The 14,557-nt window shown below is 50.4% G+C and overlaps 1 protein-coding gene across 1 annotated transcript in view; it reads right to left on the reverse strand.

The window, feature by feature from the left end:
* PAX5 (paired box 5) overlaps positions 1–14,557 on the reverse strand; it is a 136,760-nt gene that overhangs the window by 81,949 nt on the left and 40,254 nt on the right. Inside the window, exon 6 of the mRNA XM_074569347.1 lies at positions 2,969–3,144. Coding sequence (XP_074425448.1) covers positions 2,969–3,144 — 176 coding nt within the window. The remainder of the gene's footprint in view (positions 1–2,968; positions 3,145–14,557) is intronic.

The raw sequence follows: 14,557 nt of genomic DNA on the forward strand, positions 1-14,557 counted from the left end.
CTCTCTTGGCGTTGTCTGAGCCCTTCCCCAAAGACAAGTACTCATTCCCTGTGGGTCTCTCTATAGAAGGCACAGCTTACAGCAGACGTGAAAACTCAGATGATGCTTGTCAGGGGAACAAGGTATTTTGAGGTGAGAAGTAACTCGTGAGTCTCCATTATATACAGGCGGACTGAGGGAAACATTAAAGATGGAAAAGTAAAGGAAATAGACTGGAAGAACTCAAAGTAAAAGGTTCGGGAGCAGTGACCAAGCCCTCCCACACAGCCCATCTACACGCCCACCTACGTGAGGGGTGATGTACACCTTCCAACAGGCAAATTTTGTCCAGAAAATGGATCAGGAGGACTTTGGTTAGCAGGAGCCAGACTTCAGCCACTGCGGCTGCCAACGCTTTGCTGTGCCACAACTCAGCGTGGCCACGGGACTGTTCCCAGCACACATTTAAGGAGGAAGACTTGGAGAGGTGCTGCAAAAGAGGGAGGAAAAGGAACTTCCTTGTCTAGAAAATAGCAAACCTTCCACTAAAATACCTGGAGCCCTCCTCAGGTGAACAGTGCAAGGACCTCAACAAGTTTTTGTGCCAAAGTAAAATTAGTGATATTCAGCTGGCTGCTACCAGACCAAGTTTCTAGTAAAATAGACAAGCAGTGGGTCGACGGCTCCTACTAGGCTTCTCCCCACATCTTGTCTCTATAGCATCTTTTCCTCATTTTCCTCTACAGCAATAGCTACGGACTCCAGACATCCACCGCTGCCCGGCGCTCGGCTCCTGGGCTCAGCGTCGCTCTGCACAGCCGGGCGCCGGAGCCAGGTGTTGGTTTACTACAGCAATCTTTCGCAGGGACAGCTCTGGTTTTCCAAGTCACATCACTAATGTTCTCAGTATTCTCTTTCTCATTGATTTCTTTGGCCTTACTAATTGATCCAGACAGCTTCTCTGCTTTGGTTAAGTATCATGACAGCTTTGCTTGACTCGCCCAAGAGGTAAAACACGACTGCTTCAGCCATGCCACATCCTTGTGAACCAGAGCTGATCGTACATATCACACGCGTTCCTATTGAGGGTTACACATCACATGCCACCAAAAAGCAGAAGCTAACCCCAAAGAACCACGAGCACTTCACCATGGCCCAGCCTTCCCAAAGCAAACGACAATGCTCCAACATGTACGGAAGCAAACAGCTACGAACTCCATTTGTAATTAAACTTTAGAACGCCTAGGCAAGGTGCTTCTGCTAAGCACTTTTGCACATCACAATATCACATTTCTCAGCATCTGTGTGACTTCCCAGGGCATGCAGAGAGTACCCTGTTAACTAGATTAACAGGGACATATCTCCAGTCTTAACTCCCTGGCAGCACAGCCATTCAAGCGACAGCTGCTCATGTGGACCCAGGCAGATCCTTGCTCCACCAACAGCTGAATGGCCCATATTTGACAATCAGGGTAATACTTCAGCTACATCCTCATTCATTTTTCCCATTCTTTCTATTAAACCAGCAAAAGTTTCTCTCTGGATAAACGTTCACTGCTGCACTGTCTCCCTTGAGCTACAGCGACATGGCTCAGACACTTCAGAACACAGACACAAAGAAAGAATCCTCTTCCATCACCACTCTCTTTGTAATGACTTTTTTGGCATATAGACGCTAGAGGGGCAGATTTAACACCACACAATGTCTAAGTGACCAACACTGGAAAGGCTGGCTGTAGGAGCGGGCACGGTGCCTGTCCTGCCCAGTATCACCCGTGTTCAGATGGGATAACCACCATCTAGTGGTACGTGAAGGCCATTTCACCTTCCAGAGACACTGCTGCTTTGGCTTTCCTCACGAGTTTTTTAAAAAAAATCAAATTGACCTCAGCATCTTCCCCATCTTTTTCCAGCTTGAGGTCAGATCCACAGAGTTCCTCGGCAAATACAAACCAGGGAAACCACAAAACCAGCAAAAGCTGGTGAAAAAAAAATTGCTCTAGGAATGAAATAACAAATGACAGATGTGAGCTGAAAGGCGTGAGGAATTTCTACTCTACCATATGACTTTCAGCCTAACTAAGTAATTTTTCAAAAAATTTATACCAATACATATTCCTTAACTAAAGCCACGATGGTAGTAGGCTGCCATGAGATAATCTCCAATGGCCCTCAAATGTATAGATTCCTCCAAGGGAAATCAGCGTCTGTCTGCAGTTTGAGCGTTCATCCACCTTGCTAAAAAGCAGGTCTAACATTAAGAACGCTGAAGATTAATGGCCAGACACATCGTTAAGTAGCAAGCTACTATTGGTGCTGACAGCAATGCATGCGTTTCCACCTCCCTCTCAGCAGCTAAATTAAAGGCTGCCACCCAAGAAGAAGAAAACACAGAGAGACAGAGCCCATCGGCTTTCGCATGTGCTTCTGTATCATGCCTGCAAAAATGGAACTTTCCCAAAAAATTACTGCCAAGTCCTTCTCAAACACACGGCTAATCTGTAGGTGCAACTAATTTACCTTCACACACTAATTGGGTGTTTCTCTCAGCAAATGGCCAATTACATGCCTAATAAGCCCTTTCTGGATACAAAAATCTAATTTGTGTGCACAATCATGCTAACTATGAAGCAAAATTAGGCATTGAGTTTTGCAAGTCTTCTCCTTGTTACCTGCATAGCCTGCCTGAGACCTAACAAAAGCATCAGAAGCTGTGATGCTCTTTAAGGACTCATTTGATGTAACTGGCCCAGATCAGGTGTAATTTCATACCCAAACACTTGCTAATGTTTACACAGCAAGTGTTTTCTTTCATTTTTCAATCCTCAAGTCCTTTATGCCTAACATGCACTTGTCTGTAGGGCTTGATGTGACACCTTTTCTCCATGTTTTTCTACCGTGACTCTGAAAAGTGTTTGGTGATGTCCACCAAACAGACCTCTGCCAGCGGAAAGCACATCTGGAAAACACCGAACGTTTGTAATAGTACCTGTTCTGGTTTGATGGGCTCAGTTGTTGTGAAAATGTCAGAATAATGTTGCCTCTCGAAGACTCGATCCAACACTTCTAGCTGCTGCTGAGTGAAAAGGTCTCCTCGCATCTGTTTCCGAAGAAAATCTCTGCCCGGGAGAGAATGGCCATTTGGTACTGGAGATTCCTGAATACCTTTCAAAGAGGACAAAGAAGACAGAGAATAAGCAGTCATCGCAATGATGAGACCTACAGAGGAGCGCCTCATTTTATCCCCTAAATAGATGTGGGTACCAGTTTGGTGACACCATGAGGACTCTTTGAGAGGAGGTTACAAGCAAGACACACATTGCCAGAAGACGCTCTGACCAGTCTTCCACCACCGCCAACCCTCAACACAATTTACCATTGATGATTTCACACATAATTTAAAGGCAGGACAAAAGGACAACGGTCATATCTTTGCTTGCATCACTTTTACACCACCATCTAAGAACGTGTCTGGTTCATGGTCTGGATGCAGGAAGACACGGGAGGATAAGGACGCCACCTGAAGCTGCAGTCAGAGCCCACTTGGGTCAGCTCTGGCAGTTCCGCTTTGCCCCATCTCAGCCCGAACGCTTCACCTGCTCCCTGCGGAACCCGCAGCTCTGGCTCAGCCCCATCTGTGCCGAGCTCTGTGCTTTGGAAGCACCACCTCCCGCTGGCCAGGCACCTCCGAAACGCCGGCACTGCCCGTGCCACACTGCAGCAGGACATCCCTGGCACTGAGTTACCCCTGCAGCAGCCTCAGAGGGGCCCGATCCCAGGCACCCTCCTGGCACTGCAGCTTCACTTCGTGTTTCTTAAGCCTATTGGCGTGATGAAAGCCCGGGCTCCAAGGCACGGGCTTTTTCCCTCTCCTGACTTTGGCAGAGAATTTTATCAGAAGTCATAAGTGACCGCCCATGGCTGAAAAGCCATGAGACGAGTTTGAAAAATGTTTAGATTGTCAGTTCGAAAAGACTCTTGCAATAGAGGGGTTTGTTTCCATTTGCTTTTTGCAGATTCACAGTGGTTTCCTACTTTTCCTTCACCTGTCAGTGCAAGAAATGTATCTTTTACGCACTGAAAGCTGAGGTCTGCAGTATTCCCAGGACTCCAGGAGGTGGAACTCCAAGAACAACAGTAAATATCAGATTTCTTCTCCAGATGGCAACACCGCACTAGACAGAGTGAGGAAACGTTTTAAAAATAGAATCTCGCTGCCGAGGTAGTTTTGAGGAGCAGAATTCAAATGCATCCTTAACAACAAGATTTTCATGAGCGTTGCAGTGGCTTACTACCCAAATAGTCTGCAGAGGAATAACATCACTCGGACCTTCTGTGGTAGATTCTGCATCAAGTTTTTTCAGGGCAAGGACCAGAGGGGTCCGTGCAAGGACACCCTGCTGCTGCAGACGTCAGTTTTGTCCCCAGACACGTGCTGACCATCACTAACATGGGTGATGCCCGGCAGACAAGATTTTTCACAAAGAACTATTGATTTGAGATCATCCTTCAGCACAGCTGGATTTTGCAGAAATGCCGTGTATCCAGAAACCCAGGCTGCTGTCAGACAGATCTCTCAAACCGAGGGGCCGACACACAGAAGGACTCCTTCCACCCAGGTCACTCCATAACAAGCTGCTTACGCTGAACACGCATTTGGTCGTAACAATTAGTGCTGGGAACTTCCTTCTAAATTTTAGTTTTCAGCAATTTAGGCAACAACAGCTTTATATTTACCTGTTTAGACAAAGTCATGCAACTTAAATCAAGAGTAGTCAATGCTGGCTTTTGTGAAGTGCAAACGTCAGTTTATACCACACAGGAAAAAAACCCTGAACCTGTCCTCTGAATAGAAACCCTAAGCACATGCACAGAGCTGTGAAAAAATACAAAGGGACATAAGAGAGCAGTGTATCTTTAAATCTTTTTTTTTTTCTTTTTTTTTACTATTCTAAATCAAATATTATCTAATAGACCTAGTGCTGGGTTTAGTCAACCATGGATTATAAAATTAAAATTCTGGTTGCTAGCTGCATGGTAGCAAAAGGCCGGGGAGACCCTGTCTCTGGAGCACGGAAACTCTGGCTTTAAATTTCAGGTTAAACTAATGTTATTCACAATTTGGCATCAAAGTTAAAGCTTTATGCAGTTTTGGTCTAAAGGGGGTGATGAAAGGGAGTGAAATGATCCAAGACGTGGTATGACCTGGAAAATGTTCCTGGTGATGCCAATGCCGTTTGCACATTGTTTATACACCCGGAGATCAGGTGTATAATGAGACCCCATCGCATTTAAATACAGAGCAGCTGACCCACGTTCCGCCAGCAGAACTCGTATTAGGGAAGAGAGCTCAGGGTTTTTTTGGGGTGAATACGCCAGAGAAGAGGCGCCAGCAGAAGGCGAAGGCTGGCGCAGCAGCCTCGGCCGGGCCAGGCTCCCGATGCCGATCCAGCAGGGGACCACCTCGAAAGGCCCCCGAGAAACGTCAGGCAGAGGAGGAGATCTCCCCCCACAAGGGAAACCCGCGGGCAAAGACGGTGCCGGAGGGAGCCGGCAGGGAGCCAGCGGGCCAGGTGCCGTCCCGCAGGGCGCTGGGCAGTGTGGCAGCACACGAAATCCCGCGGGGGCGGAGGTGGGGCTCTGGAGGGGTTTGAAACTGAAGACACGGATTTGGTGGGGTGGTGGAAGCGCGGCCAGAGCAGCCATCGGGGAGGGCCATCCCTCAGCCATCCGCGCCGCGCTGAGATGGGGGTCAGTGCCCGCAGGGTTCGCTGACGGGGAGGGACCCAGCAGGAACGGGGACGAGCTGGGACCACCGGGGTGGCCGTCACTGCCCAGAGCACCCAGCACGTTGGTGAGAGGAGACTGGGAACCCCCCAAACATCACTCGCCCCTGTTATCACTCCCTCTCTGCGTCCCATGAACGAAGCAGTAACTCGTTCTTTTGCACCGTGCTCCCTGAACTCGGACTAACTGCAGGTAAGTCAGTCCTGCGTTTCACTGCATGAGTACAGGACTTTCTACACGCTGCACATGACACCTGAAAGTTCGTGAAGGTCTTTGGGATGCGTTTGGCTGTTAGACATTATATAAATGTGAGATAATTACCATTAGCATTATGCATTGTTTGAATACTCTAGAATATCTTCGATAATTAAAATACTGTTGGCAGGTTTGAAACACTTTGGGTTATAAATATGCTCCAGGGAGTGGTAAAAACATTCTTCATATAATCAATGCATCCACCTAGGAGGGTTATGTTTTGTTGACAGTAGCACTACGTGTGTACCTACCTACTCTGCAAAACAATTAGTTCCCAGTCCAATGGCATCTTTCCAGAAATGCTAATGAAGAGCACAAATATAATACTCCTCTTAATGCAAAAGAGGACATTCTTCTCAGGCAAACATTGCATCCCTTATCTCCAGCAGCTCTCACAGATGGGACAAGGTGGTGCCGTCAGACCACAACTTTCTGAACCACCTCGGACACAGCGCACCTCCCTCCCGGCACGAGGCCAGAAGCACCGTCCCTACTGATCTGGGCACAGCTCGGCTTCTCCTGCAGTGGGGACTTGGGAAGAAATTTTTCACTCTGAGGGTGGTGAGCCCCTGGCCCAGGGTGCCCAGAGCAGCTGTGGCTGCCCCATCCCTGGAGGGGTTCAAGGCCAGGTCGGACGGGGCTTGGAGCAACCTGGGCTGGTGGGAGGTGTCCCTGCCCAGGGCAGGGGGTGCCACTGGGTGGCCTTTAAGGTCCCTTCCCACCCAAAACATTTATGATTCTATGACTTGCCGAGTTGGGTACACCTTGGAATGGGGCAATGTCCCAGGGACACCCCCTCCTTGGTTCCCCATGCACCGGTGGGCACTTGCTAGGCACGGGGAAAAGCCATTGTTCCTCACTCTGAACTGCAGGAACCCTGTTTGCGCCTTACCCAGAAAAATGACCCATGGTTTCAAAACAAAAGCTGGGCACACTTCCAAAGAAACCAGCCTGGCTTCGTCAGCTGAAGGCTAACATAATGTTAATGTCACACACCAGCAAAGATTTTCTATGGCTAACCAGAGTCTGGGCAGTCTAGGAAGATTCAGGCACACAACAGATCCACCTCTGAGAAGAGACACCATGCACGGTCTTGATGACCAAAGGCTGTCTAAACGGTGCGGCTATCATCCAGAAACACTACATCTTCATTAATTAAAAGCAAGTTATTTTCTGGGGACCTAGGCAAACTGCAAGATCAGTTTAAACAGATTGAGAAATTGTGATTTAATTTTTTTTAACGTACTTTTTTTACAGCTAAATACTTGTCCGTTGTGGTTTAACCCCAGCCAGCAACTAGGACCACACAGACGCTCTCTGCTTCCCGGCCCCCCCAGGAAGGTAGGGAGAAGAGGGAGAAAAGGGGAGGGGAATCATGGGTTGAGATAAAAACAGTTTAAAAGATCAGTAACAGAAGAGGAAAACAATAATAATAATAATAAAAGAACTTACAAAATAAAGTGATACAACACAAGTTGGTCTCACCACCCGATGATCGGTTGCCCAGCCCACCCGGGCAGTGATCCTGCCCCCAGCCAACCCCCATTTATATACCGAGCACGACGCCTATGGAATGGAGTATCCCTTGGGCCAGCTCACCCTGTCTGTGCTCCCTCTCAGCTTCCATGGGATGCTGAAGAAGTCCTTGACTAACGTCAACATTACTTAGCAACAACTAAAACAATATGTGTTATCAACATTATTCTCATACTAAATCCAAAACACAGCAGCGACTAGGAAGAAAATTAACTCTATCCCAGATGAAACCAGGACATTGTCCATAATGTGTTTTCTGAAGCAGCAGGAGAACATTTGAAATTGCCAAAGACGCCTAAAACAAATTTTTATTGATACTCATCATGTAACTCATTTGATTTAAAATAGTGTTTTGCTTATACATTTCCAAGACTATGGGCCAAAATAAGGCCAGCAAATGACCCTCAACCCTTTCTTCACAAAACACCAGGGCACGTTTAAAAGTCCTAAAGCTTATCATCTAAAAAAAAGTCAGAATACAGAAGTACCAATAAAAACCACTGAACTAAAGAAAACGATCGAGCCCACCTTGTCTTTTTTTATTCAGGGACAGACCCTGCCCTGGTCTGAGCGAGCACGGCTCCAGTCAAGGACCTCAGCCGGGTGACGGAGGCTGAGAAACACGTGCCACCCGCAAATCCTACTGGAATAATACTGCCAGTGTAATTAATAATAATGATGTACCATGAAGTGCACGCGTCCGTGGTACATCTGTCTGATGCGCTGCTTTTCTGACGGAAAAGAGGATCTTCTGGTTTCAGGTCTTCAGGTTGTTTTCTTTTTTTTAAACAGTGCGGTTTTACAGGGTTAATGAAGGAAGTAAATAGCTAGTACCACGAACAGCCCATATTCATAAAGGACATGGTTTCTGTCTCTAATTTGTACTGTCCAACTTCATTACCTGGTATCATACCTAATTACTCCACCTTATAGGGAAATGCAGGCTAATTAGGAAGGATGTTATTCACCACATTTAAAACATTACGAAGCAAATGAAATATTACCAGGAGGCAAAAAGGTGATTTGTTTCCTTGTAGCATGCCTGTAAATTAGCCCAGAGAAGATAAAGACTTTGTTTTAATTACCATTTGGAAGGCTTTGTCTAAAACGTAAACTGAATTTTCATGCCACCTTCTCGGGATTGTGTGCATTTGGCAGCTCTTCCCGGTAAGGCGTTACTTTCAGAACCACATACACAGCAAGAGATCTTTGCATTTACACTATTTGAGCTTTCTAAGCACTGCTATTTATTTTTTCAAAGGACAGTATCACTAAAAAGAAGCTTTATATTTTGAAGCGTATAAAGCTGATCATCGCGCAAATATTTTCAAGAGAAATCACTACATTTCACGAAGATGGGTATGGGTTTTGCCGTAGATCAAAGTGAGAAAGAGGGGAAAAAAAAGATAAATCATCAGAGATCCAAAAATACTTTTCATTTGGAGAAGATATCAGGCCATTTCGATGGCACTGATAGAGTCTCTGCTCTGTCTCCATTACCCACTGAAGGCAGCCGGAGTCAGGAGCTGACTACGCTAGATTATATTCCCTATAAGATGGTCACCAATATATATATATATGATCTTCAACCTCTATTGATTGACCAATTTCACAAGCAAAGACTGGTGAAATGAAGCTGAAATGAACATCATGCTTTAACTCATTGAACCCATCAGGCCTGAGTTAATCTCACTGCCCACTGTCTCTGATAGAATTCAATTGATCAATCATGTTTCGGTGATAGTACCATTTCAGTGGCTTATTGCTTCTTCATTTCAAGGCTTGACCTGTTAGATATACTTGGACCAGCTCTGCTCCTCCTGGAGACACAGCGACCAGCATCTGCGGACGCAGCGCATTGTCCTGCCTCCGGGCTCGGAAAAACCCGGGCCGCGGGGGCTGCTGAACACTCCCGCCTTCGTGTTGTGTTTTTAGGACTATTTTACTGATTTCGCAGTCGGGATGGGTGTGAGGACACGAGGAGTCCAAGCAGCCCGAGCCCCCCTGCCCTCTGGTGAGCGCCGGCCGCCTCCACCCCATGCTGTCACTTGGGCAAGGAGGGAGAACACCGGTTTTGTGGCACACCGGGGCTGCATCCCGCGGCACGGCACAGCTGCACACACCGGCCGTTGGTGCCACACGGCCCCAGGGGCAGCCCCGACCGACCCTGCCCCCAGCATCTGCCTGCACCCACCTAGTGCTGGGCAGCGGGGGGTCTCCAGCCATTTCCCACCCGCCATTCGGATGCACGTTCGGGGTACGCCCCGCCTGCCCCCCGCCTCCCCTCCATCCCACCCTTTGCTCCTGCACAGGCTGTGCAGCCTGCACAGGACCACCGCCACCATGGTCCCAGCTGCGCTCACCCCAGCCAGCAGCAAGGGGGGACCCTGGCTCTTCTCAGAATCCCAGAATCCCAGACTGGCCGGGGTTGGCAGGGGCCTCTGGAGATCACCCAGTCCAACCCCCTGCCAGAGCAGGGTCACCCAGAGCAGGTGGCACAGGATGGCATCTCCAGGCGGGTTTGGAATGTCTCCAGAGACGGAGACTCCACCACCTCTCTGGGCAGCCTGTGCCAGGGCTCTGCCACCCTCACAGGAAAGGAGTTTTCCCTCACGTTGAGATGGGATTTCCCGTGTTCCAGTTTGTGCCCGTTGCCCCTTGTCCTGTCCCCGGGAGAAGAATCACAGAATCATAGAATCATTTAGGTTGGAAAGGACCCTTGGGATCATCAAGTCCAACCATCAGCTCCACTCTACAAAGTTCACCCTTACACCATATCCCTTAACACCACATCTAAACCACTCTTAAACACATTCAGGGATGGTGACTCCACCACCTCGTCTGGCCCCATCCTCTTGCCACCCGCCCTTTAGCTCTTGCTGAGCATTGATGAGACCCCCTCTCAGTCTTCTCCAGGCTAAACAGCCCCAGGGCTCTCAGCCTTTCCTCATCAGAGAGGTGTTCCAGTCCCCTGACGATCCTCGTAGCCTCCGCTGGACCCTCTCCAGCAGTTCCGTGTCCTTCTTGAACTGGGGAGCCCAGAACTGGACACAGCACTCCAGATGTGGCCCCACCAGGGCAGAGCAGAGGGGGAGGATGACCTTCCTCCACCTGCTGGCCACGCTCTTCTCAATGCCCCCCAGGAGATCACTGGCTTTCTTGGCCAAATGGGGAACATTGCTGGCTCAAGGTCAACTTGTTGTCCACCAGGACTCCTGGGTCCCTCTCTGCAGAGCAGGTGAGCACCAACCTGTCCTGGTGCGGGAGGTTATTCTTCCCCAGGTGCAGCACCCTGCACTTGTCCTCGTTGAACTCCATGAGGTTCCTCTCCGCCCAGCTCTCTGGCCTGTCCAGGTCTTGCTGAATGGTGGCACAGCCTTCTGGTGTGTCAGTCACTCCTCCCAGTTTTGTGTCATCACCTCTTGACAGGGTGTCTTCACCCCCTGCACACTCTTGCAAACCAGGCTGCATCTTCCTGGCTCCCTGTGGTGAACCCACCATGCCGTGCCACCCTGCGGGGCATGTCTGGCAGGTGGCTGCCCGGTGCCTGCACACTCAGCGCTGCGTTTGCACCGGCTGCGGGGAATGGGAAAAGGAAGATGGAAATATTGGAGCTGCGCCGTGGGCCTGTCAGTGCTGCTCTTCCTAAAACACTCAGCAGCGCGGCGATTAGCACTTTTATCATCAACCAGCCCCCTCTGGTCTTTCACAGAGAAGTGATGGAGCTCCTCTCCACCGTGAGAACATTTGTCTCTGCTCTCCAGGACAGCTGGAGGTCCACCCTGATGCACAAGCTGGAGCCACTCGGTATGCCCACAAGATGTACGAGCCAGAGCCGTGCCTGTAGTGCAGGAGGTGCCTCCCCGCAGCACGGCCGCACAGCCGGGGCACGGCTCCACGGCTGATTATGGGCATCACCCAACAAGGGAGCTTTATTTAACAGAAGAGATTTCCCATGAGGTTACGGCTCATCTCCTCCCACAGTGATTTTAATCCTGCAGCAGCCACACAGGAATTTTATTATAAATCTCCTAGTTTGTGCTAGGAAAGCCCTGCAGTCTCCTGCATCCTACCGTTCCCTCTGGAGCGATCAACGAAGGCATGGTGAGACCTTGCACCTTGGCAGCCCTAACGCGAAGGGGACAGCCTATGGACCTGAACGAACACTTGTGCAAATAGTGCCACGGAGTGGGGCCGGGTCACTTGTGCACCTGCGAGGGCTCTGTCTGCGGGGCGGAGATGTGGCCCCACGAGGGCAGAGCAGAGAGGGCGCATGAGCTCCCCCCCCCGCTGGCCACGCTCTTGCCAATGCACGCCAGGAGACCATTGGCCTTCTTGGCCACAAGGGCACATTGCTGCCTCATGGTCATCCTGTTGTCCACCAGGACTCCCGGGTCCCCCTCTGCAGAGCTGCTCTCCAGCAGGCCAGCCCCAGCCTGTCCTGGACGGGGGGTTATTCCTCCCCAGGTGCTTTGCTCACACCGCAAGCTCTGCAGGTGCAGGACGCAGCCCCGTCACTGACGGTGCCGGTGGGCTGGAGGCCTCCCGCCGGGTCAGAGCACCCTGGGGCAGGCCTGGGCTTGCTCTGCTGCCGGCGCTCCGGTGAGGGCTGTGGAGGGAGGTGGGCGCCCTGGGGCTCTCGAGACCATCCCCTGCCACACGCCGGGGCAGCGGCAAAGCTCACCAAGCTCACCAAGCTCGCTGCACAGAGGTACCCACCCTGGTAGGGGTCTCAGCACAGGAGACAGCACGGGTGGTCATCTTGACTGTCCCAAACCATCAGGCTCCCCGCAGCGCCCTCGGGGAGCCATGGCCACGGCCACGGCCACCAGCCCCACTGCGGGGCAGGGCTCAGCGGAGGACGTGGCCCGAGGGAATGAAGTGGGTTCTGTGGGTTTCGCCATTGCTCTTCTGACGCGGTTTTATGTTCAAAAAGCAGGAAAAATGTTGTCGGTGCTACCTCCCTCCCGCTCGGCAGGGAATTCGGAAGCGCAGAGACGGAGGTCAGAAGGAAGAGGCTGCGCAGGGCAGCCGATGCCCCCGGCCCCCTCGCACACAGGGGACACCTGGGACCCCGCAGCTCCCGGGGCCTCGGGGGACGCCAGGTGCCTGGGCCAGCCCCGGGCAGCCACAGCGCCGGGGTGGGCTTACCTCTCTGTGGCTTCTGTAACACTTAAGGGGAGATATAACTTTATATTACCTTTCTATGACTTCTGTAATACTTCAGGGGAGATATAAGCACAGTAACTACATATATAAAGTAAATCATGACAAGTTTACTAACAAATGATTGCAAGAAACTGATTCTTTTCCTAATCTGTTTTTGTAAGCCGTGTTCAGCAGCAAGCTGTGGAGACATGCACTTTATTTCATGTACTCACAGCTCCAAAGTGCATCTTCAAATGGCTGTTATAAGGTCCTTGAAGCTATTTTAACATAGTTTATACCTACTTCCACACCATGCTACAACACATCCTTTCATCATTTCTTTCAAAAAATCGTTTCTAGGTGTGCTTGGGTGACATGGACCAAAGCAGGCTGAAGATGAAATTGTGCTCTGCGTGTTTTTGGAAATGGCAAACTGGCCTCTGGTTGTGACCGAAGGGGAGAGGATTTACAGCTTGAAAAATACTGTGAGACTGAAATCTGAAGGCCAAAGGAAAAGGCAGTGGTAGGACATGCAAACGCAGACCGACAGGGTCTGTGCAAAGAGGGGTGATCGTTCGGTACAATAACCCTGGCCAGTTGTTATCATAGAATCATAGAGTGTTTTGGGTTGGAAGGGACCTTAAAGGCCACCCAGTGCCACCCCCTGCCCTGGGCAGGGACACCTCCCACCAGCCCAGGTTGCTCCAAGCCCCGGCCAACCTGGCCTTGAACCCCTCCAGGGATGGGGCAGCCACAGCTTCTCTGGGCAACCTGGGCCAGGGGCTCACCACCCTCACACCAAAGAATTTCTTCCCCAGATCTCACCTAAATCTCCCTTCTTTCAGTGTAAAACCATTCCCCCTCGTCCCATGGCTCCCCTCCCTGCTCCAGAGTCCCTCCCCAGCTTTCCTGGAGCCCCTTGAGGGACTGGAAGGGGCTGGAAGGTCTCCGCGGAGCCTTCTCTTCTCCAGGCTGAACCCCCCCAGCTCTCTCAGCCTGTCCTCACAGCAGAGGGGCTCCAGCCCTCCCAGCATCTCCGGGGCCTCCTCTGGCCCCGCTCCAACAGCTCCGTGTCCTCCTGATGTTGGGGACTCCAAAGATGGACTCGCCATCCACTTGTCCGCAAATGGCACTCAGAGAAAGCTGTTAACACCTGCAGGCTCTTCTCGTGCATAAATTAAACAAAGCCTCATTTTACAAAATCCAGAATTGTGGTCTCAAATCTGCAAATGTGCCCACTTACAACGAAGCAAAGAAACGTCTTGACCAAGTTCAGCGGAATGGCTTACACGCATAATGCAAAACACAGGAGTAAAACACTGTTATAAAATACAATATGCCTTAAAGGTCCCTTCCAACCTACATGAATTCTATGATTCTATGCACCTGTAGATTTTTACAAGTTATACAAAGTGCAAGTTTAATGGTATATTTTATCCACATGCATTAGTTGGGCAAAATTAACTTTTAAAAGTCCTCCACGCTGTGTAATGTAGGTTTTTACGCCTCAAAAATTGTTCTGTTTTCTTTGTACACCCAGGAGCTGCATCTGCACATCCATCTCCTTTCAGCTGCACTTTCTCTCTGCCCGAAGGCGGCTGCACTCTCCCGCACCAGCCACGAGCTGCAGGCGTCCCCGGGCCGGGGTCCAACACGCCTTTTCAGCTAAAACCGCACCCGTCACCATGGTGGGACACAGGTGCTGCCGGGCACGCTGCCCTCACTGCTGCCTGCCCAGCATCCATCACCTCGGCTCGGCAACAGCAGCGGAGTACGGCGCTTCCCCACGCTCTGTCCTCCTCCAAGCAGAGAAGGGGACAATGGAGAAGGTCCATAAATCGGCTTCTGAAGG

The sequence above is a fragment of the Larus michahellis genome, chromosome Z (assembly GCF_964199755.1).
Source record: "Larus michahellis chromosome Z, bLarMic1.1, whole genome shotgun sequence".
Taxonomy (NCBI): Eukaryota; Metazoa; Chordata; class Aves; order Charadriiformes; family Laridae; genus Larus; species Larus michahellis.